Here is a 22,589-nt window from a genome sequence, read left to right as displayed (position 1 = left end):
AGCAATAATTGATTACACTTTCGATAATGGTGACACTACACCATCATGAAGGACTATAAACTTATTAAATATATAAAAATATATATGGTACTTTCTTGATTTTCATAAAGAAATTAATCCTTAAAGCTTAGTGTTTGTCTTTAAGCTTTAGCATATTAATTCTCACTCCCAATTTCAAATTCTGTACTACCTTAATACCAATAAATAACTTTGTTTATTCTTTCAAACAGCTGGCAAAATAATAAAGAAACTTGACTTCATTGGTCCTTTTATAATTTATGGAGTAATATAAAATTTCAAATATGGATTGCTATGATCAATTAAATTAATACTCCTAACAATTTTCTACAGAAGATGTTAGAAATATTGGATAAAAATAAGTACTCCTTATTTTAAAAAGTGGATCGATTGGATAAAAATAAGTACTCCTTATTTTAAAAAGTGGATCGAATTTTGATGATTTAGTTATTTTTTTATTCAAATTTATAATAATTACAAATTTACAATATATTTGTAGTATTTTGTCATTGATAAATGAACAAAATTTAAAGGTTGAGTCACACTAGACGACTAGAGTTGAACACGAAACCTTTTAATAGTGTAGTTGTTTAAGAGATGAAATCAGAGTCATAATATTATGATTAAAATTCTACCAACACATTAACATTAAATCATATTACATGTACATTATTCGATAAAAGAACTAAAACATTTTATTCATACATTCATACATTACATAAAACACCTTTCAATTTAATATGCCAAAAATCTAAGAAAATTGTGTTTGAAGATTCATATTTGATCTTTTAATAAGTTTGACAGCTTATGTTTAGCTGCTGCCAATATAAAATCATAACAAGGAATAAAGAGATTTTATCCATTAATATCATTTATATAGTACAACTGCACATTTTTATGGTAACGATGGATTATACTATGAATTTTATCCGGTCGAATTGACATTATATTTATAATTTATATTCGTATTCATTTTTCATGTGTCCCAAAATTAAATGAGTTATTTTCCCTTAACAAAAACCAACTATTTTAATATAATTTTTTTTATTGTTTAGGCAATTAACTCAATAAATGTCATATTTTTTTAATTATATTTCATATTTTATTAATTTTTTTCTCTAGTTAACTCGTCGAATTCAATTCTCTTGATTTTGAGATGGAGACAGTTTGATTACTATTTTCAAACTATAAATATAAAAAATTAGTAGGTGATTCTTTTTTTTATTCGGTTGACCACTACACAAAGAGTATGGATTAGTAGTTGACTTCAGTCAAATCAGTTGCTATAGGGCTAATTCCACTATGATTTATCATTATGATAAAGTGAGCAATACTATATTCCCAAATTAACGATATTCATGGGATAATAGTTCACAGATTTGATTATTGTATCACCACACAATCACGAAATAAATGGAAAATAATTATTGACCTCCTTCTAAAATTACCTCCCAAATTAATCCATCTGTATTTTTTTGAGACCGTCCTAAACTGTGAGTCATATTTCCTTCCGCAAAAATCTACCTTATTAATTATTCCTTTTGTGCATAATTAAATGTTTCATATCTTACCGATAAAGTTTTGATAAATTATTTGACTTTATAGATTAAAAAAAGTTAATGGAATATAAATCCTACATTTATATATTCATATTAAAATAAAATGTGAGTGGAATGAGTTAATGGAATGTAGGATTCACTTATTAAATACTCTCTCTGTCCTACAAAAAATGTTATACTTGTGAAACGACATGAGATTTTAGAAAATTTTGTTTTGTATATTAAATGGAGAGATAAAATATACTACCTCCGTCCACGAAAATTCGTCCCGGTTTGACCGGGCACGGGTTTTAAGAAATGTAATGGAAAGTGAGTTGAAAAAGTTGGTGGGATGTGGGTCCTACTTTTAAAGTATTAATTTTATAATAAAATGTGAGTAGGAATGAGTTAGTGGAATATGTGGTCCACGACTAAAAATGGTAAAAGTGAAATGAGACAAATTTTGGAGGACGGACGGAAATGGAAAAATGGGACAAATTTTCGTGGACGGAGGTAGTAATTTTTTTATTTATGTGAAAGAGAAGTTTTTCAAAAATGAAAATGTAACATTATTTGTAGGACAAACTAAAAAGAAAAGTGTGATATTTATTTTGATGAGATATTTATTAGCTAATGGAGGAGAAAGGAGAAAGAAAAAATGAGATATTTTAATGGCATACTCTAATTATCTGATTCTAATTTTTGTGTGGAACAGATGAATAGTCTGTGTGACATAATGATATATTTGAGTAATTTAATCTTAACAAAATAATCCTCTTAGAGCACTCCCAATGGAGTTCCCTTATTTCTCCCTTATTTCTCCCTAACTCCTGCCACATCAGCGCCACATCAGCATCACATTTTATCCCCAGTTTTTAGCCAACCCCTACAATGGTTTCTCCCTTATTTCTCCCTTATTTCTCCCTAACTCAACATTTCATTTTTACATCATCACTAATTTAATTGTTTTATTTTTATATATAATAAAGCTAGCTTATTTAATTTATAAAGATAAATCAAATAAATAGTAATAAAGTTCGTTGTATTAAACACGGGTACACATTACAACGAAGAAAATTAAAAAAAAAAAAAGTACACGAATGGAAATAAAAAATCAAAAAAAAAATTCAAAGAAAAAAAAATTCAAGGGCGGTGGGCGCGGTTTCTATTTGCCCACAATTCTTCGATGATATCGTGTTGTAGTGCTTGATGGGCCTCCTTCTGGTGTATGTCCATGAACGCCTGGAACCGTTCATGTTCGTTGTGCGGTACACCCTGGCGGGCGGACTCGGTTGAGACACCGTGACTCGATGATGCAACACTTGGGTCGTTGGTGACGTCGAGGACGCCTTCGTGTTCATCTTCGATGATCATGTTATGCATGATGATGCACGCATACATGATATCGGCAATATCCCCCTGGTAGAAAAAGCGCGTCGGACCCTTTACCAGTGCAAATCGCGATTGGAGCACCCCAAATGCCCTCTCCACATCCTTGCGCGCAGACTCTTGCGCTCGGGCAAAATACCTTCTTCTATCTCCGAGTGGGCATCTGATCGTCTTCAGAAACACGGGCCATTGCGGATAGATGCCGTCAGCCAGGTAGTACCCCATGTTATGCACATTGCCATTGGCCGTGAATTCGATGGAGGGGCCTAATCCGTTGATCCGCTCGTTGAAAAGGGGCGAGGAATTGAGAACATTTAGGTCGTTGTTCGACCCGGCTATACCAAAATAAGCATGCCAAATCCAAAGCCGTTGGTCGGCAACGGCTTCAAGAATGATGGTGGGATGCGTACCTTTGTAGCCGGTAGTAAACTGGCCTCGCCACGCGGTTGGGCAGTTCTTCCACTGCCAGTGCATACAGTCGATGCTGCCGAGCATCCCCGGAAAGCCGTGGGTCCTCCAGTGCCAATCCAGTAGGAACTGGCAGTCAGCTGCGTCCGGCGAGCGAAGGTAGTGCTCCCCAAATATCTCTCGCACGCCCTGACAGAAATTCTTCAGGCACTCGTTGCCAGTCGTCTCGCCGCATTGCAGATACTCATCGAACATGTCGGCGGACCCTCCATATGCCAACTGCCGGATGGCAACAGTGCATTTCTGTAGGGGCGATAGTCCGGGCTTCCCTGCTGCGTCTCGCTGGAGCCGGAACTCGGGGTAACGCGCGGACAACGCATTAACAATGCGCAGGAAGAGGGAGCGGCGCATTCTGAACCGGCGACGAAATACATCTGCCGGATAACGTGGTTCCTCCGCGAAATAATCGGCGAACAGCCGATCGTGCGCACCAGTGTGGTTGCGAGGGATGTATCGGCGCCGCCGGCGGATTGGCCGTTGGGGGGGTGGCTGCTGCATTCGAGCGATCTCGCTTTGTATGCAGCGGGAGATATAGTTGTTGATTGGGTTGTTGGCGAAACCCGCTACATCCCATCCGGTGGGAGCGGGAGGTACCTCTTCTTCGGAAGAAGAATGTGATATTTCCTCGTCGGACTGAGCACGAGACGATGAATCAGAACTCATTTAATAAAGATGGAGAGAAAAAAGATTGAAAATTTGTGTGAATGAAGTTTGTGGGTGATGAATGGAGGAAGAGGATGAAATATTTATAGGGGTGGGATAAAATAGCCGTTCGGCCAAAAAAAAAAAAAAAAATTTTAAAAATCGCCGATTATCGCCGAGCGTCGCCCACAGTGGCCGGCGATCGCTCGGCGATAATCCGGCGATAAATCGCCACTCGGCGAAGCAACGGTAACATTATCGCCGAATTATCGCCGACTTCGCCACAATGGCCGGCGATAATTCGGCGATAATCGGCGATTTATCGCCGAGAATTCGCCACCTCCATTGGGAGTGCTCTTACATAAATTAAAGTTGTATATATTCAATCAATTTGTTTTTGATAATCTCAAATCTTGTTAATCCGGCTAAACCAAATCAGAATATTCACATTATAAAATGATAGTTTTGTTAATAATCTCACCCGACAGCTAGCTTTCCATCTTAATCGCTGCTAATTATATTTATGAATTTAATCCACTATTATCTCCTAATATATCCCATTTGGTAATATCCATAATTTCCATTATTAATTAACTAAATAAATTAAATTCCAGCAACGTATTGTACGGCCTCCACGTTTCCAAAAGGCCCTCTTTCATCTCAGTATAAAAGCGACTTTTCCACCTTTCATTTCTTCATCAACTTTTCCCTTTCTCTTTTCGAAATTCGTCGGAAAATTCCGATGTCGATCCCCGGAGATTCTCCGGCCACCGCCACGAGCGGCGTTAGCGAGATCATGCTGTTCGGTGTGAGAGTGAAGGTCGATCCGATGAGGAAGAGCGTGAGTATGAATAACCTCTCCGAATACGAGCAGGTTAGTAACGCAAGCAAGCCGGAGAAGGCGAAGGAGCGCGGCGGAGCTGCCGGATACGCCTCCGCGGATGACGCAGCGCCTCAGGCGGCCGGAGGTAGCGGCGATCGTAAGCGAGGTTAGATCTATGAGTATTTTTTTTGTTACTACGAATTTAAGTTTCGTTTTGATTTAGGTTATTAATGTTATGATCGTGAAATTGAGTTGTTAATTTAGCTTAATTTCAGTTTCGTTTTGATTTAGGTGATTTAATGTTATGATCGTGAAGCTTTTGAGCTGCTAATTCAGCTTAATACTTTTCAATTTGTTTATTTGCTTATCTGATTTCTGTGAAGAATAATTTCATGTAGACGGTGTAGTTTACTTGCTTGTGAAATTTTCTTCAAATGTATGGAATCAATTGCATTCACGAAAAGAAATCGAAAAAAAAGTAACAAAATTAGGATGTGAGTATTCAATACGAAGATAGGTTTCATTTGTGGTTTGTGGATTCTCACAATTGAATCGGTGTGGATTTGATTTCATTGTTCAGGAACTCCATGGACAGAGGAAGAGCACAAGCGGTTCCTCGTTGGATTGCAGAAGGTTGGGAAAGGAGATTGGAGAGGAATATCTAAGAATTATGTGAAGACTCGTACACCGACTCAGGTTGCTAGTCACGCTCAGAAGTACTTCATCCGCCGGAACAACCTCAATTGCCGGCGCCGGCGCACCAGCCTCTTCGACATCACCACTGACTCGGTAGATCGCCTATCCAATAGCTCTTGTGTTCATAATTGTTCTTGCTGGTTTATGAAACTAAATTGAACATTCAAGGATATGGATTTCTGAGTGAAAAGTATGTTTATGTTCACAAATGATAAATCTGATTGAAAAATATGTTGTCCTGTTTCAAATTAGGTTGCTGCAATGCCAATGAAAGAGGCCAGAAACCGGCAACAGATCCCGGCTCAGCCCGTTGCACGGCCACCCTCTGTGCCTCGGCCATTGACAGCCAATGCCAATCTATTCTCAACCATGAATGGTCCTGTTCTATTACCAATGCAAGGTGAAAATTTCTTAGCAAACAACTCACCAGCCATGTTTGTTCATCGTTGCTCTCTGCCTCTGACCTCAGCCATGGCTGAGCTAAGCTTAAACCAGCAAGTTCCTCCCGGGCCATCTCAATTGTCACTGCGGTTGTCCCTGTCCACGGGTTCCTCGTTCCCGGTGACACCAAGCTACAAAAAGGGAGATGGCATTGTTAGTGTTGCATGAGGAGGAATAGTTTTGGAAGAGAATAAGGACTATGGAGGAATAGGGCACATCATAGGTATAAACATTCTTAAGATAAATAGAGAAACATTGATTAAGACATAGATTGCTCAACACTAGCTTTGGACTATTAATCCTTCTAAGTTCTATCTATGCATTGTACAGGCTGGAAATATATTTTATGTCTTGTACCTGCCCATTTTGTGCTACTGATATTTACAGGAAGGTTTTTGCTTTGCTTTTCTCCTTTTTAGTGGTTTTTTTATTGAATACAAGTAGTAAGTGGAGTAATAAATATCATTTCATTTTATCTTGTATTAAATGGAGTATGCATATCATTTCATTTGTTTACTTTGTTGGGAGATACTCCTATTCACCAATAAATATATATCTCATAGTTGACATGCTCTTCCCTTCTTCACTAATAAATATCGCATTTATTGGGAGATACTCTCTCTTTCACTAATAAATATCTCATAGTTGACACTTGACATGCTCTTCCTCTATTCACCAATAAATAACACATTTATTGAGAGATATTCCCTCTCTCACCAATAAATATCTCATAGTTGACATGCTCTTCTCATGTTCACCAATAAATATCGCATAATTGACCCTGTCTCTCTTACTTTATCATTTCTCCACTTTAACTATTTTTCATTACTTTATGGAAGCAGAAAAGTCAATGAGACTGCTAAAGCTGACATTGCTCTCTTACTTTACCATTTCTTCACTTTAACTATTTTTTATTACTTTTACAAAAAGGAGGCAGAAACCATTTCTTCACTTTAACTATTTTTTATTACTTTTACAAAAAGGAGGCAGAAAAGTCAATGAGACTGCTAAAGCGGGACGAAAGGAGTATTTTATAAAAGAAAATAAATTGAAAAAAATTAGTGAATCTATTTTTATTTTTATTTGTTTTATATAATAAAATATCATAATTCATAATTAAGTATACATCATCGATTTTGGGTCGGTTTGATGAATTTAAAATGTGATACTGTTTATGCAATTAATCACCTTTTCCACTTTTGGCCAAATTAATGATGATGTGGTTGGTAGTAGTTTTTTTGTTTGTCACATCACATTATCACATTAGTATTAGGTCTTTATCAATTTGGTGAAAAATGTAAATAGTGCCATGTTCTTATGTCACGATGGTGTCACACTAGCTACAATTTTGCTAAAAATTGGAAATTATATGAAATTTGAAAATAATAATGTGAGAAATTTATGTTTAAATAATTGTATAGTAGCCCCATAATAAATTATTTAAAATGAAATTCATGAATAATAGGAATGAAATGATGGTAAAATGGAATGAAAGAATGAAATGAATATTAAATTTGTCATTTATCTTATAAACTAAATTACTGAACAATGTTTTTGCATTATTAATAATTTATTACAATATCATCAAATTTCAGATAAAATATTCAAGAAGGATAAATAAAACTGAACTAAAATAAAATAAAAGTGAATGATGCAATAGAGTTCCAAACTTCCAATCTTCTCCTTTTGAATTCCCCAAATTTGAAAATCGAAACCCTAGCGATGATGCGAAGCCTCTTCTCCCGAAATCTAATCAATGTCGCCAAATCCTCCACCGCCGTCGCCGGCGGCCGAAGGAGCTATAGCCTGGTGCCCATGGTGATCGAGCATTCATCGAGAGGGGAGCGCGCCTACGACATTTTCTCTCGGCTACTGAAAGAGCGCATCATTTGCATCAACGGCCCCATCTCCGACGATACCGCCCACGTCGTCGTCGCGCAGCTGCTCTTCCTCGAGTCGGAGAATCCCGCCAAGCCAATTCACATGTATCTGAATTCCCCCGGTGGCGCTGTTACTGCTGGTAAATGTGTTAAATTTCCCGTTTTGTTGATTTTTTTGTTCAAAATAAGTTTGGTTTTGATATTTTTGATGGAAATTTTAGTCAGTCTCGGGCTACAGAGGTTTTTTTTAATTGATGAGGAGAAACTATGTAATTTTAATGTTGTTTATTTATCGTTGAGCTGAAGTCTTATAATTGGAAATGGATATCTCTGTGACAAATTTTGAATGGCATTGTAGTCGATCATGATCAAGTTTCAAGCTTTGGTTAAACTGAATCAGGACTAATATTCTAAGCTTATTTACATTATGTAAAGTCCCGTACAAGGCGATTGACGGGGGATTTTGCCCGGTTTTCAATTTTTGTGAGCTGTGTTAGTATGTGATGTTTTGGATTCTGAGTGGGTTTAGTTTGGGGGAGGTGATGAGAATGTCATAATTATTTTTTGTTGCTGAGGAGTTTTGCATATATATTGCAAATTTTTGTTTAATTTGGTAGGATTTACTGTCACAATCAATGTTCAGGAACAGTAGAGAACTAGAGATTAGTCTTGAATATTCAGCTTTGGTAAAGGATGGGGATGAACTTGCACTCTGATTCAAATTTATGATCCTTATGCAACTTAAAATGAGGAAATGTTCCTTTGCTTTTTTGCTACTTTGCAGAGAATCCTACTTTGCAGTATGTATTTATATTTGAACTTTATTTGAAAACCTTCGAACTCATTGTTAGTTGATTGATAATGTAGGTCTTGCTATCTATGACACGATGCAGTATATCCGGTCTCCCATCAATACTATATGTCTTGGTCAAGCTGCATCAATGGCTTCTCTCCTACTGGCTGCTGGTGCAAAGGGTGAAAGGCGGTCCCTCCCAAATGCTACAATCATGATACATCAGCCTTCTGGTGGGTACAGTGGGCAGGCTAAAGACATAAGTATCCACACCAAGCAAATTATTCGTGTTTGGGATGCATTGAATGATCTCTACTGTAAACACACTGGACAGTCACTTGAAGTAATCCAAGCAAACATGGACCGTGATTATTTCATGACAGCTGAGGAGGCAAAGGAGTTTGGAATAATAGATGAGGTTATAAATGAAAGACCGATGTCACTTGTGGCTGATGCTGTAGCAAACGAGGGGAAAGATAAGGGTTCAAGTTAATCTCAATGTAAGATCATGATTTTCATCGCATTGTTCTTTCCTTTTATACTTTTACCTTTACTGGGTTAGAAAAAGGAGTATAGCTTTTTATATGAATCATATCACTGATTTACAAATATGCATGTTCAGTTTTTGAGGGGTTGCTTTGAGCTGGAATTCAGATTGTCCCTTCAAACAGTTTCAGCCGCAGGCCTTGTCACGAGTACTTGTCACCTTTAGTAAGTGAGTTATCTTTATGTATATTTCTTGGACTGGCACTTGAGTTTTCTTATATAAGTATGGTGTAGTTTAGATTAAGAAAAGAAGAAAAAAGTTTTAGTTTTTTCTTGCCATTTTACTACCTAAACATTTCGAACTGAGCTATTTCATCTGATTCCTACAATAATTGAGTTCCTGTTAACTTTACTACTTCCCTTTGGTGGTTAATACTTTATAGTAAAAAACCCAGAGAACTAAGATGTTATGGAAACAAAAACTCGATGGTCTTCATATCCTGACAGTCTTCATTAAGGAATGGCATTTAGATGACTAGGACAGAAAGAACTGACATTTTTACATGGATCCCGTGTTGCTCTACGTCTATATCCTGCAGTTGTTCCATCTTGTACTTCAATTCATGTATCTTTTTGGGTAATATTCAAATAAGATTAAAGAGTTGTTTACGTTCTTACTTTGGTGCAGTTATTCCCATCTACTGGATGCAATTCCGACGTCGCTCTTGGTGAATTCTTCTTGGCAAGAGTAAGGGGGAAAAAAATTGTGACCAAATCACAATAAATCTGTCACTGATCTTGTTTTTCAATTGTATTGTGGCACAATCTTCATCAAGGAAAGAATCATCTTTTGTTCCTTGCTTAACTCCTACTCACTTCCCCTTCTCTTTGATCGTGTAGTTATACTTCCATTTGAAAGTGAACTAGTTTGTTAATTATATGCTCCTTTTGTATTGTTAGAAATCTAAGCCAGGTGATGAGATTTAAGCAGCAAATTTATCACAATTAAAGAACTCAACTCAGTAATACTGTTGCTGAAATTAATCAATATGTGAAAATGAAAATGCCATTAACGAGAATTCAGACATGAACCAAATTTATAATAAAGTGATATTGCCCCCCCAAAAATTGACCAAACCAGAGACTTACAACCGTCTGCCATATTTAAGCTATCCTTCACAATAAAAAGATTATGTTTCATCTTTGAAAGTAAAACACAACAACACAACCTCTCACCCTCCCCTCTCACCCTCATTCAAACTATATGAAATGGCAAATGAACAATATACAAATATTGAAATGAAACAAAAAAGTTGCCTCAACCGAAACCGAAGACAAGGGCAGAGAAAAAATAGCCCTTCTCTGTCACTCACCAACTATGATACAGAAACCATGTTCAGTTCAAGAGGCCTCAAAGCTCCTTGAACAATCTCTTGAACGGATCTATTACGTCTACAGACCTCGGATAATTCTTCGATTGGAGTCGTCAGGCCGTTTACAGCTGCACCAGACGTCGCATCTGACAAAGCTTGCAGAAATCTTGACCTTTCCACCTCTGTCACCGCATTTGATGGAATTAAGGAAATGGCCTCCTTTGCCCACTCTAACGCCTTTGAACTGTAGGCTCGTGTAATAGCTAGAAGCGTGTAGGTTACCTATTGCAAATGAAAATTGAAGTGTTCAATATAGCAAATGGAAGCCTCTATCATGGTAGCATTTATCTATTGAGGGGTCAGGGACATAAACCGTTTCTAGTCGCGAACTTGGAAGTGCTCCGGTTAGAGCAGCTACAAGAACTCTGGTGATGACAGCTCCTCTGGGAATAATCACATTGTCCCGGATGGGCACATAAGGCTTCCCGTGAGTGGAATTTGCAAGATCGAAAACATCTGATAGGAAATTTAGTATGGAATTGGAGGCCTCCCTGCAGTGTGAAATGTGACAATTTCAATCCTTACTGTATTTCATCAGAGCATGCTTGTCGTTTAAGAACATAAGAAAATACTAAATTTTACTATTTGATAGAGAGATTGTGAGGGAGAACCTATGCTGCACGGTGATGCCAATCATAGAACAGTCCACCAAGCAGGGGAATACAGGAGATGTAAAGAATAATTGCGGACAATAACGGATGCATCTTGATGCTAATAAAAAACAATCATCTACCAGGTCGGGTCGGGAAGAGAAGTCCTGCCACATGGGTAATAGCATCAGGAAAACATTCCACGATCTCAATTAACGGAGCTGACGGTTATTAACCAGAGACATTACCTGAACTTTTGTAAGCACAGATGTTGTATGGTTGAAAAGAGATTCAATCAAGATTGTCAAATAGTTTGTACAAGATGGATCTGAACCAAATATCTAGAGAAGAGGATTCAAATATAAGTTAATCAGAAAAGGGAAAACTTATCGAGTAATATATTAACCCAGAAAGAACCAGGAATACGAACCTTAATAACTTCACTAGAGAGATAGAGGAAACAAGGTTGCTGATGTTGTTTGTACAAAGCTTGTATCTCTTCGAGTATTACACCAACTGTAACCCCCATAAGAGTTTTAGAGGTCCTCACCTGGAAGAGAGAAATTTCTTATCAGGAAGACTCCCATAAAAGTGACATACTGACACTGGAAACTACAATTGAAATTGGATTACATTCCTTTCGAATACTATCTTCTGTGGGCAGTCCAATGAAAGTAGAATGACTACTATGGCAAAAAGGCGATGAGGGTTCAATCATGTTATAAAAAAAAATAACATTGTTGGAGGTCTTAGAATTACTAGAGAAGTACTGCCAGCACGATAGAGAAAATATGATCTGTATGCATAGTCATATGGCCTTACCGTGCTAAGTAGATTAATCATGGTATTATGTCATGTTAAAACACCCTAAAATGGTGCTTCAACTGGAACAACTATGGGTATGGGTGTATGGCTGAGAAGTTCAATTACAATGGAAATCAAGTTGATTAATCCGAGGGTAACTAATCAAGGGAGTAATTGTCGAGTTATTTGATTCCAAATCTAACATACCAAGCACCATGAATAGATTTGGTTCCCTTTGGTCCCTCTTCTTAAATTTTATCATCCCCATTTACCATACTTGATAGTGAGGGCAATAATACTCAAAAAGCAAATGGTGAGAACCTTTGAAATAATCCATAATCAAAATTCCATAGTTCAGAAATCTTACCGCATTTTTGCACGCTCGACAAAGAGATTCCATAGTTCGCATGTCCCAAGAACGACTGCAGCACAGATATTTGAGCTCAAACTTATCTTGAATCAAGTACCCAAGGCAATATAATTAAAGTATTTATCAAATCAGCAGATGTAGCACTAACATATCGAAGATTGATTTGAAGATTGGCCAGAGTCTTCGAACAGCATCTGCAACAGCTTCCGGATGATTCGCATGTCTGAAGTTGCATAATTATAAGTTGAGCTTCATAAAAAGGTACGCCTAATATAACCAATACAGATATATGTTGCTACCTAAATATATTTGCTAATCGGTCAATATGAACAGTTAAATCTCGAGCAGGCTTCTGTCCCAGTACTAAAGGGCCTTGATTGATGATGTCCTGCTTATTGACCATGCAAATTGCTCACTCAACCAGTCAACCACATATCAAAACAAGCCTGATTCCTTAAGACAATACTAACCTGTAAAGGAGCAACAGTGGGCAAGCATAGTGCCTCCAAGGCTTTCTTAGCATGTTCCGAAGGAAGTTCCGTGACGACCATACTGTGAATAAAGATTATCTAAATAAGTTAACACAACACAAAATACCAGCCAGTTTCTGCAAGTCATAAAAATCATTAATACCTAAGAGCCTCGACTAGATGCAACGAGTCTTCTGCAGAAACCTTGAAGGGGCCTTCTCCAATCATTGCCCCTTGGTATATTTGGAAAAGTCCATCCAAGGACCCACATAGTTTTTTCTTGCAGTCTACAGCCAAAACAAAATATAGGCAGAGTTCAAGTAAAATATAGCTATTGCAAAGCCCAGTAACAAAGGGGTAAAATTTTGTGGCAAGTGAGCAATAAGGTAAGAAATAATGGACATAGATAGAATATAAAAGAAGCCCCTATTCAAGAAAAAAATGCTTGACATTTTACTCCTAGAACACAAATTCCTTGTTATTATGTAATCTCACAAAGAGTAGGACCATCACCCAGAGCTACCCTACTAGAGGCGAAGAAGATCACAGTTTGTTGAAGAGAGAAATAACAATATCTGAGATATTACAAGAATTAAACCATAAATCATGAAATTAGAAGCTTAAAAAACATTGAATGTTAGTTTTAGCTGTAAACTATTAGTACTAGTCAGGAAAACAAACATGAGAAGCTAAGCAAGCAAGACTATTTACCGTCACATATATGACGAAAAGCCACAGCAGCTGCAGCTGCAGTGTCCTCTGATATACTCATACCGCTAACAAGAATATTTATAAGAGGCGACAAGAATGAAGGTCCACTTGGTGCAGTGTCAAGCCATTTTGAGTAAGCCCCAATTACATAGCATACTGAACAAAGATACAAAAAAAACATAAATAAGTAACTCGAGAACACTGTGTCAAAACTCAAAACTACTCCCTGATGAGGAAGTAATAAAGACATTTTGAGAGACAAAAGGATGTTCTCGTGGATTTTATACCTGTCTGCAGCAGCTGTGGTTGATGAGGAAGTTGAGGAAGTAAATTCATGATCTGGCAAAACAAAACATGTTTGATATATCTGAATTGGTAAAGTGTTGAACAGTGAACATAGTTAGACATCAAAACAAATTAATGCATGAGGCCAAAGGACTAAAAGGAAATTTTGTCGGATCAATAACTAGGAAATACATTGATCAATGGGAAACACCTAGCTAGCTAGCTTTATAAATTGACAGCCTGATATGGGAGAATATTCAAACCTGAGGCATCACATCTCCTTCAGTATTAGATACATAATCGGATATTGCTCGAATACTATATAAAGCCGCTTCTGCTGGACGCCAATCAGTTTGCTGGACCTGCCCGCAATTTCTAACAGCCTATACATAAATTAAAAGGGGAAATGAGACATCATTGATAAATTCATGTACTAACAATGTTTTGAATTCAAATAATTTCATGATATGTAATACTATATGATAATTATGTTGGTAGTCTTCAGAGTGGGGCCCAATCTCCCCAGTGAGCCTTGGGTCGAAGTAGTGGGCCTATGGTGAAGCCTTAAACTGTAGCCTTTCAATTCCAGTAGGAGGATTAATTAACATTTTACCCACTGTCTCTTTTTTTATCAGGTTTCATTCCAGAAATTGGGTTCAACATGTATTTATTACATATTGCAGGTTATATCAAAGTAATGAGAGTGTGAAAGCTACAAGAAGTCAGGAGTACATTTACAAACCATAAGGGAAGTTATTTGTGTTGTATACAATGATTATGAGTTGTTCCTAATATTTGGGAAACAAGATATCAATGAGTAGTTGAGTACAGCTCACAACCGGCAGATCTCCAATATCTTTTCCATCATAAGCTGGAACCAGAACTGTGCCATTATATCGCTTATATATGTATAGAGTATGATGTTCGGTACCTCATAAGAACTTATAACGTAGCCTTTTGACTTATTTTCCATCGTGAGCAAAATATGTATAAGATGAGTGACCATACAAACAAGAATTTATAATGGCTGCAAATGCTGCTTTATGCCTTTATTAATTTGTTACAGAGTTTTAAAGGGTTGACAGACAGGTATCTCTACAGCATTAACGAGATTACATGTACCTCAATAAGCTTCATGTAAAGAATCTTCAGTGTAGCATCACCACCTAAAACTAGAGCTGCATCAATGAGGACATCCGCAACAGCTGCCAGCATGATAATTTTGTGAAAACCACAAAAAATGTTAGATCTTAAAACATGTCACCTCAAAAAGTCTAGTGGGAGGAGGGGGAAGACCTATAATGTTGACATCTAGACAATAACAAGGCTATGAAGATAAAACATACAAGTCATGTGTACATTAAATAATTCTGTATGTTTCAAATGCAGAAGGCATTCTGAAATGGCTAACTAATACTCCCCATCCCTGAAAAATATGCCTAGTTCCAAGGCAATAAACAAAATGTTTCTTCCATGTGTATCGTATTTGAGAGTTTGTTAAATATTTATATAAACTACATACATCATTTAAGATTATGTCGATACATGCAGCAAACCATTATCAGATCAAACAGCAAATGTACCATATCTGGTTTGCTTAAAATCTTTCTGGTCCTCTCTTGAAAGATCAGCATAATCCTGGGGATATTCAACTTTGACACTAACCTGAGAGAAAAATAAATAACAGCAAAATCATATAAGAAATCATTATTGATAAAAGTAGTTAGCCTTAAAAACTAGTAACCACATGCGTAAATACTTGGGAATCTGTAAACAAGGAGGCCAGGGTCATATCCTCCAGATATCATTATGATGGTCAGACAATTACAGCAATGATCTTTGGAATGTATTTATTTTATCTCAAAGAAAATGGGGATAAAACACCAAGACATTTGTATACCATGTTATGCTCTTATTTATTTAGGAAAAAAAATATTACTAGTGAAGAACAAATGCTCCTCTCCTTTAGCATTCTTAAGGAACTATGCAAACACTTCCATTTTGAATTAGAAGAAACTTAATCTTGATGCAAAACCTAAGACTATGTAAAGACCATAAGAAAAGCCTCACCAAGGAAACAAGTGCTTCATACGATGAACGGAACGCCAGCAGCTGAGGGGATTTCTCAGGTTCAGAAGATGGTTCATGACCATGTGGAAGAGTATTACTCCTAATCCATTAGAAATTATACAGTCATATAATGATCTAGCGCACACACATAACCTTAGAATAGAAAATGCCAGTACCTCTCACTTATTAGCATTTGAAGACTATGCCAAAAGTTAAAGGTCATTGAAGCAATATCAAATTCTGGATGTGAAGTAGCTTCAAGTAGTGCTTGCACGATCACCATTGATTCATCAGAACCTGAAGAGAAAAGTTACTTTTTATTGTAAGAAGTGTCCCTGTTGTACAAGAAGCAAGGGTAATATCCTCACTAAGATACAAACTAATTGAGCATATGTAAAACCCCACATAAGTATTACTAAATTTAAAAGAAACCAAGTCTGTAGAAGGTTGCAAGGCTTTGCAGGCTATATACCAGTAGCAATCAATTCAACGTATGCATCTCCCATGTCAGCAAATAAGCGAGCAACAGCCTTCACATCCTCCTCATCCTGAGATCAGTGGTGAACAGTTGTCATATAGAAACATCATATATAATAACTGCACAGAAGAGAGTATAAAGATGGCTTTGAGCTTGTAATGCAAATAAGAAATTTAATGTTTATCTTATTATAAATGGCAAAAAAATGGTTTCCACTGGAGCCCAGACCTACTCTAGGTTATACTCCCTCCGTCCCATGTTACTTGCACTTTTACTTTTCGGCACGTCACACACCTTACACTATTTATAGTTTAAGTTAGAATTAATGCATTTAATATGTTAGATTAAGTTAAGAGGTCCTTTATTAAGTGATGTCTCATTACACTTAAAATTCTAATTTAGTTACACTAAAAAATCAATCTCAAATTTACGGCCTAAAATGAAAAGTGCAAGTAACATGGGACGGAGGGAGTATTATTTATCAAATTCCACTTGCTTTTACATGCTTATTGTTTCAATCCAGATTCAGATTAACCTTGTATGAAACTCATGAGTAACATCTAAAAACTACCTTGGAACCATTTGTTGAATTTACATTAGTAACTTTCATTACCATTTCACAAAATCACAACCATATGCACCACTCCTCCATGCTAACATTGTCACCGCGCAAGACAATTTTCATAGGAACCACAACTTAATACGAGTGACATGATGCAGAAGTACATCAGGAGGACTAGATGTCCCTCCTGTTTCATCTAAGAAGAATTAATGGTGAGGAATGTGGTTCGAAAGGAAGATGGATGACTAGATGCACATAATTTCCCACCCAAGGCTAACCTGCTGGGGTCAAGCAAACTGGTCCAGTCTCCCAGTTTCTGATAATAAACCTTAGTTGCTAGACGTGGTTCTTCATTTTGCACTTCTTGTTAATTTGCAGATTGCGAAGCTAATACGAGGTAGGAATCTAATGGAGCTCTAACTTTTGCTGGAAGAAACTCAGACCTTCTGATACAACTCCCAATTGGAGGCTCAAGCCAGAAAACTCAAACTCCAAGCTTTCACTTGATCACTTCCAGCCTACTATTGTCTAAGATTTCCAACCAATACTATGTTATGTCAACAACTAGATCAGTACCATGTCAAGATTTGTGTAAAATATGAATAGCAATGGACACACGAAGATAATTTCTAGAAGTATTTTGATAATGAGCATATAAATGACAGCACCAACTATGAAACACAGCACAACTTTCAAGCATCTAAATGGTTTACAAAGTGATGAAATGACTTCATCTATACGGGCATCATCTTTGACAAATACAATGACAGATCTGAATGGAATAAACACAATACTCTAAATGGAGAAGAAAAAAAAATAAGACCCTGCTTATGTAATACCTTGGATGAATCTCTAAGTTGAGGCTTCAGATTCATAATCCTAGGCACAAGTACTTGAATTAAAGGCATCTGAGAAGCAACTTCATCAAGGTTTCTCACTGTTGTATAGTGAATCAATTCAGAAATAACTGCAGGTAGAGATTGGTACAAGGTAAGCATCCTTAATATTGTGGAGTATATAGCATTGGTGATGATCCTAAAGAACCTAAGTATCAACTGGATAAACATCATGCAATAGAGAGAGAGGGAGAGAAAGAGCGTAATCTGACAGAACTGTTTATGTGAAGCTAATTTCTGAAGCCAAATCCGAATCTTTGAATTCTACCGCCCGATAGCCACCACAAAACTTAACTGGGCCACACTCATATAAGTGTTGAGGCCATTCAAGAGCTACTTGAATCAGCTTCCCCACTAAATATGACAGCTATCTTTTAGTTTTGTTGAATTTGAATCATACACATACTGACCAAAAATGCCATGCTTATAGAGAACCAAAGATACTATACCCTGTATTTATAAATCCAATAAGAAAACTAGTATTTATTTCATATAAAAAAAAATCTCTTTTGGGCAAGCCATCACTTTGATTTTAAGTTTTCATTGTTAAAACTATCAGCTACATGTTCTTACATTTAACATAGAAGTTCACCTCCATTCAGAAAATCATTTCCCTGTGACTTAGCACTAGATAAACCAGCCAAAACTCTGGGGAAACAAAGACTGTATGTCTATCTACTTTAACTGAGTTCCATCAGAATGAACATGATAGAGGTGTATAAAAAATGCTTAGGAAGAGATCTACAAAGATTGGAGAGTGTTATATTACGAATGCGATGAAAGAATTAGCATGTAACTTTCACAAACCATTAACAGATGCTTCGGACAGTATATCACTATTCAAGCCTGAGAGAGCTGTGTGCACCAACGGATGTGAAGCCAGAGCTGAAGCTGGAATCCTGGAACCAATAAGTGAATTTATCAGTGGTGGAATCAGGTGAGAGGATGGGGGAGGAGGCTACAGCCCTTCCTAATCAGAAACTCCCCCTCAGCAGGTTGGGGTTGGCGGTTGCTCGGGCCACAGCCCCCATAGAGGCTGCATCATGCGCAACCCCCTTCTATACATACATTCAAATACCAACTACCATTTCCTCACACAAGCCACTAATATAAATTCACTAAGTGTCAATCAATACTAACATTAAATGTATTAAATATTTTCAATGCTTTCATAATTATGATTTTTGATTTTGTAAAATGTTATTGTTAAGTTTATTAGATTGCATGAAAAATTTACGTTAGATGGTGGGTTCCTGCTACTGAACTTAAGGTGCATGTAGTAATTCACAGATCCATTGGAAAGACAAGTTGCTTTTGATTGCATGTACCACATCAGAAACAAATATTCATATATTGCTGCCCTAAAAGCCATTCATTTAACTCTACTGTGGTAAAGTGAGATATACTAAGATCCATGATGACAGAGCATACTATTCTCTATCTGATAATATCAGAAAATGCAAGTAACAAGTATACCTACGAGAATGAAGTTATGTAAAAGAAGTGAATACCTGTGCCTTAGCCGTAGCCATGAAGCAAAAGCCTCAAGTGCCTGCCAAGTTGTATGAATTTAGAAAGGATAACAACAATTTTATGCCAAAGACACAAAGACTTAAAAAAAAAGCAATATACAAATAGTTCAATATTTTAAGGATTTATAACAAACCCACAAATATGAACTTCATGACAGCACATCAAATTATATAGCATACCTGTTCCGACAGTCCATTTATGTTCAAGCAAGCGGTGAAGACATTAAGAGCAATCTCCATCCCAGTAGCAAGCTCATTTTCAAAAATCCGGCGTCTATCAGGACGAACTGCTATTTTGTAATTGAAAACTTCCTGGATTTAAGGAAATTGTTGTTAAGCCATTTATTCTGAAACCAATAAAAAAGATGATTATAACTTTAGATATATTACCAGATTCACTAAAATTTAATTCAACTTATCTAAATTATAAAGCTTATCCAACCAAATCAAATACTAAACTAAGAACGGTTTCATGATAGGCTGCTTTGGGTGGATACAAATTAGATAAACAGTCATGCCTGTGAAAACACACACACACACATGCTCCACACAAGTAATAAAAAGAAAACAGTTCCAACAGCAAGCAATCCCAAATATCAATTAGACATTTTTAACAAATAGCATCACGGGACTGCTATAACACCCTTGAGCTTAAGGGATTGACTGAGTGTTCTTTGGTATACATTAAAGATTACATATTGCATTAACAACATGAATCAAAACAAAACTGAAGAGTGTAACCATTTTTTGTGTGCCGAGCATTGATTTACTATATAATATCTGTAAAAGAGCCTGAGTTTTGCCAATCTGCACATTCTCTTTCAGTATACTGTTATGATGGTTAAATCCAACTTCCAATTAAGTAACATTGCATGTGTGTGTCTGTATGAGAGAGAGACAGAAAATAACTGATTTCTCAATATTTGTATTTACACTTACCTCAGGTAAGACTCTCAGAAGTTCCAGAAAACTTGGTATGCATTCAGGGTGTGAGTTCATCTCATCTCTTATCCAGTTTAAAATACCACCATCTCCCCAGTCTTCTGCTGGTACATGAATAGCCAATGCAGCAACTGCAAGACTAATCTATATCTCCCGACATTTAGCCTTCTTTGATTGAAGACGTAATGAACAAATTGAAGTAACAAAGATTTACCTGAGTCCTAACTTTAGGAGGTCCCTTGTGAAATGATTTCAGTAAAGTCTGCATAAAGTAGATACAAAATTATAACACTGGATAATATGATAACATCATGGGTTTGATAAAGGTTGTTCCAATAATACATGTAGCATCTCAGACATAATATCAATCAATGAATGAAAGACTGCACAAAAAATTGAATGATGACTAAAGCTCTTAGCTACAGCTACACATTTTCAGGGAAAGAGAGAAAATTTAAAACGGATTACTCTGTGGAAGAATAAGATGGATCAGAAATGCACAAGCTAATAGTACATCCTTACATTTAGAGAAATACGTAGCGGACGAAAAGCTTCAGATGGTAGTTCTTCAAAATCACGCTGCACCTGCTTACACAAGAGAACACTTATAAATAATCATCTTGGCATACCATTGGTGGTTTTACAAAGAACTAATTAACAAGAAGTAAATACTAAATAGTATCTTGATTCTAACCGAAAAAAGAAGGAACTAAGTACCTTGCTTCTGAGAGTTTGAGAGCAGAATACTGAAGTTTCTATGTTGCTGGAAGTATCATGAAGCAAATTATCCGCCACCTATTCACATGTGAACAGGTCTAATTTTCAGTAACAAAGACCAGAAAGAGAGAACATTGCTGCCCTTGATGTTTTATAGAAAAAATGCTAGAATAAGGAGAGATAACAAAGAAGTAGAAGGGATCACAATCATCACATTAATTTCACTTTTTCTAGCGATACCTTGACTACTTTGCACCAACAACTGGTGATATTCTGTATATCTATATAGTAGCCAACCTAAAAACATACGAAGCAAAGCTCTTTGGCATACAATACAATATCTAAAAACATGCCAAAAATCACAAATGGAAGAAATCCATAGTTGATAAGTAAACTATCACACCCTACCATGCATCGACAGCAACTTCTGACTATCAAATGCATCAATTCGAGCTAATAAACCGAGACTCAATCACAAAGCAGAACTACATACTAGTCGAATACTTCAAATTCAAATTCAAATTCAAGCCCCAACATATTCAGCTGAAAAACATCAATGCTACCCCTCACGATATTCAAACAAATTAACCTATAAAATCCGAGGTCAAAACCACTCTTTACTTAATCCCAATCAACGCTCCAAATCCTCTCCCCCAAATCAACAACCAATAAAGCCACTAGAAATCCGGCAATCAGTTAAAACATTAAAAAAAAGCAGGAATCACCTGCCAAGCATCAATCGTGCGCTGAAAATCCTGAAGCCAGCGATCGGCCTGCATCCGGACGGCGTCGTCGGGATGGTGGTAGAGCGCGTTTAGGGCTTCCTTGACAGTGTTCTGCAGCTCCATAATTAGTGATTCCGATTGATTGGATTGGCGGATTGATGCAGAAAGAGATGAATTGATGATGGGTTGGGTTGCAGTGTCTTTGCTGTGCAGTCAAGCTGTGTTTTTAAAATTGTGTCTATCTGTAAGTCTGTTTCTGTGCAGATGTGTGTATCTATATATATTTGTGTGTGTTCTTGTATAGTGGTCTGAAATTGAGAATGTGTGTTTATATAATTAATAATTAAGAAAAATAGGGATATACTATCATTCTTATCTCAAGTTTTATAAAAATGATAATAAATATTCCCTCCGTCTACAAACAATAGATCACTTTTTCCATTTTGGGACGACCACAAAAAATAGATCACTTTTTTAAAATAGAAAGCTTATCTCTCGTACTTTTCTCACTTTTTCTTCACTCTCTCCTACTTTACTCACTTTTTCTCCATATCTCTCTTACTTTACTACTTTTTCTCCTCCCCTCTCTTACTTTACCAATTCTACATTAAAACTTGTGCTATACACAAAATGATCTATTTTTTATGGAGGAGGGAGTAGTTAAAGTAGATAGAAAGAAAAGTAAGAAAGAGAATAGTATATTTTTCTTTTTATCCACTTTAACTATTTACTACTCCCTCTGTCCCTAATAGTTCATTACCATTTGACCCGATACGAGTTTTAAGAAATGTAATAGAAAGTAGGTTGAAAAAGTTGGTGATACATGAGTC

General features: G+C 36.7%; 3 protein-coding genes across 5 annotated transcripts; 2 read left to right on the top strand and 1 right to left on the bottom strand.

Moving 5' to 3' along the window:
• Nucleotides 1-4,754: 4,754 nt before the first annotated feature.
• Nucleotides 4,755-6,417, top strand: LOC125213240 (transcription factor MYB1R1-like). Its single transcript, XM_048113670.2, has 3 exons — nucleotides 4,755-5,044; nucleotides 5,459-5,667; nucleotides 5,827-6,417. The coding sequence occupies exons 1-3, from the start codon at nucleotides 4,798-4,800 to the stop codon at nucleotides 6,181-6,183; spliced, it is 813 nt and encodes a 270-aa protein (XP_047969627.1). The 5' UTR covers nucleotides 4,755-4,797; the 3' UTR covers nucleotides 6,184-6,417.
• A 1,244-nt stretch (nucleotides 6,418-7,661) lies between these two features.
• LOC125212542 (ATP-dependent Clp protease proteolytic subunit 2, mitochondrial-like) lies at nucleotides 7,662-10,112 on the top strand. Of its 2 annotated transcripts, none has more exons than XM_048112745.2 (4): nucleotides 7,662-8,035; nucleotides 8,763-9,188; nucleotides 9,311-9,403; nucleotides 9,863-10,112. In XM_048112745.2, the coding sequence occupies exons 1-2, from the start codon at nucleotides 7,738-7,740 to the stop codon at nucleotides 9,179-9,181; spliced, it is 717 nt and encodes a 238-aa protein (XP_047968702.1). In that variant the 5' UTR covers nucleotides 7,662-7,737; the 3' UTR covers nucleotides 9,182-9,188; nucleotides 9,311-9,403; nucleotides 9,863-10,112. The 2 variants fall into 2 exon arrangements, with proteins under 2 accessions (XP_047968702.1, XP_047968701.1); XM_048112744.2 differs by having other exon boundaries at nucleotides 7,663-8,035; nucleotides 9,311-9,399.
• Nucleotides 10,113-10,224: 112 nt separating this feature from the next.
• On the bottom strand, nucleotides 10,225-22,019 carry LOC125212541 (transportin MOS14). Of its 2 annotated transcripts, XM_048112741.2 has the most exons (27): nucleotides 21,760-22,019; nucleotides 21,035-21,112; nucleotides 20,840-20,902; nucleotides 20,532-20,579; nucleotides 20,315-20,461; nucleotides 19,556-19,687; nucleotides 19,355-19,395; nucleotides 18,651-18,742; nucleotides 17,787-17,914; nucleotides 16,380-16,455; nucleotides 16,084-16,204; nucleotides 15,908-16,007; nucleotides 15,421-15,502; nucleotides 14,960-15,042; nucleotides 14,101-14,220; nucleotides 13,840-13,891; nucleotides 13,553-13,708; nucleotides 13,005-13,128; nucleotides 12,842-12,923; nucleotides 12,671-12,759; nucleotides 12,520-12,594; nucleotides 12,369-12,423; nucleotides 11,628-11,747; nucleotides 11,446-11,538; nucleotides 11,219-11,364; nucleotides 10,921-11,098; nucleotides 10,225-10,829 (listed from the first exon to the last, which is right to left on the bottom strand). In XM_048112741.2, the coding sequence occupies exons 1-27, from the start codon at nucleotides 21,880-21,882 to the stop codon at nucleotides 10,551-10,553; spliced, it is 2,883 nt and encodes a 960-aa protein (XP_047968698.1). In that variant the 5' UTR covers nucleotides 21,883-22,019; the 3' UTR covers nucleotides 10,225-10,550. The 2 variants fall into 2 exon arrangements, with proteins under 2 accessions (XP_047968698.1, XP_088923961.1); XM_089067835.1 differs by lacking the exons at nucleotides 20,532-20,579; nucleotides 20,840-20,902; nucleotides 21,035-21,112; nucleotides 21,760-22,019 and having other exon boundaries at nucleotides 19,556-19,722; nucleotides 20,315-20,426.
• Between the last annotated feature and the right edge of the window lie 570 nt (nucleotides 22,020-22,589).

The sequence above is a fragment of the Salvia hispanica genome, chromosome 3, assembly GCF_029641045.1.
Source record: "Salvia hispanica isolate PSC_SH4W2 chromosome 3, Shi_PSC_v1, whole genome shotgun sequence".
Lineage (NCBI taxonomy): Eukaryota > Viridiplantae > Streptophyta > Magnoliopsida > Lamiales > Lamiaceae > Salvia > Salvia hispanica.
Note: the sequence above shows the minus strand (reverse complement) of the source record. Positions and strands in the feature narration are given on the sequence as shown.

Excerpts from the sequence above, each read along its gene's own strand:
- LOC125212541 (XM_048112741.2), bottom strand. The coding sequence starts at position 21,882 with ATGGAGCTGCAGAACACTGTCAAGGAAGCCCTAAACGCGCTCTACCAC. Across the intron at positions 20,580-20,839 it reads CGCTACGTATTTCTCTAAAT|ACTTTACTGAAATCATTTCA; the intron begins GTAAGGATGTAC and ends TACTTTATGCAG. Across the intron at positions 11,365-11,445 it reads CTGTGCTTACAAAAGTTCAG|GACTTCTCTTCCCGACCCGA; the intron begins GTAATGTCTCTG and ends CCCATGTGGCAG.
- LOC125212542 (XM_048112745.2), top strand. The coding sequence starts at position 7,738 with ATGATGCGAAGCCTCTTCTCCCGAAATCTAATCAATGTCGCCAAATCC. Across the intron at positions 8,036-8,762 it reads CGGTGGCGCTGTTACTGCTG|GTCTTGCTATCTATGACACG; the intron begins GTAAATGTGTTA and ends TTGATAATGTAG.
- LOC125213240 (XM_048113670.2), top strand. The coding sequence starts at position 4,798 with ATGTCGATCCCCGGAGATTCTCCGGCCACCGCCACGAGCGGCGTTAGC. Across the intron at positions 5,045-5,458 it reads TAGCGGCGATCGTAAGCGAG|GAACTCCATGGACAGAGGAA; the intron begins GTTAGATCTATG and ends TTCATTGTTCAG. Across the intron at positions 5,668-5,826 it reads TCGACATCACCACTGACTCG|GTTGCTGCAATGCCAATGAA; the intron begins GTAGATCGCCTA and ends GTTTCAAATTAG.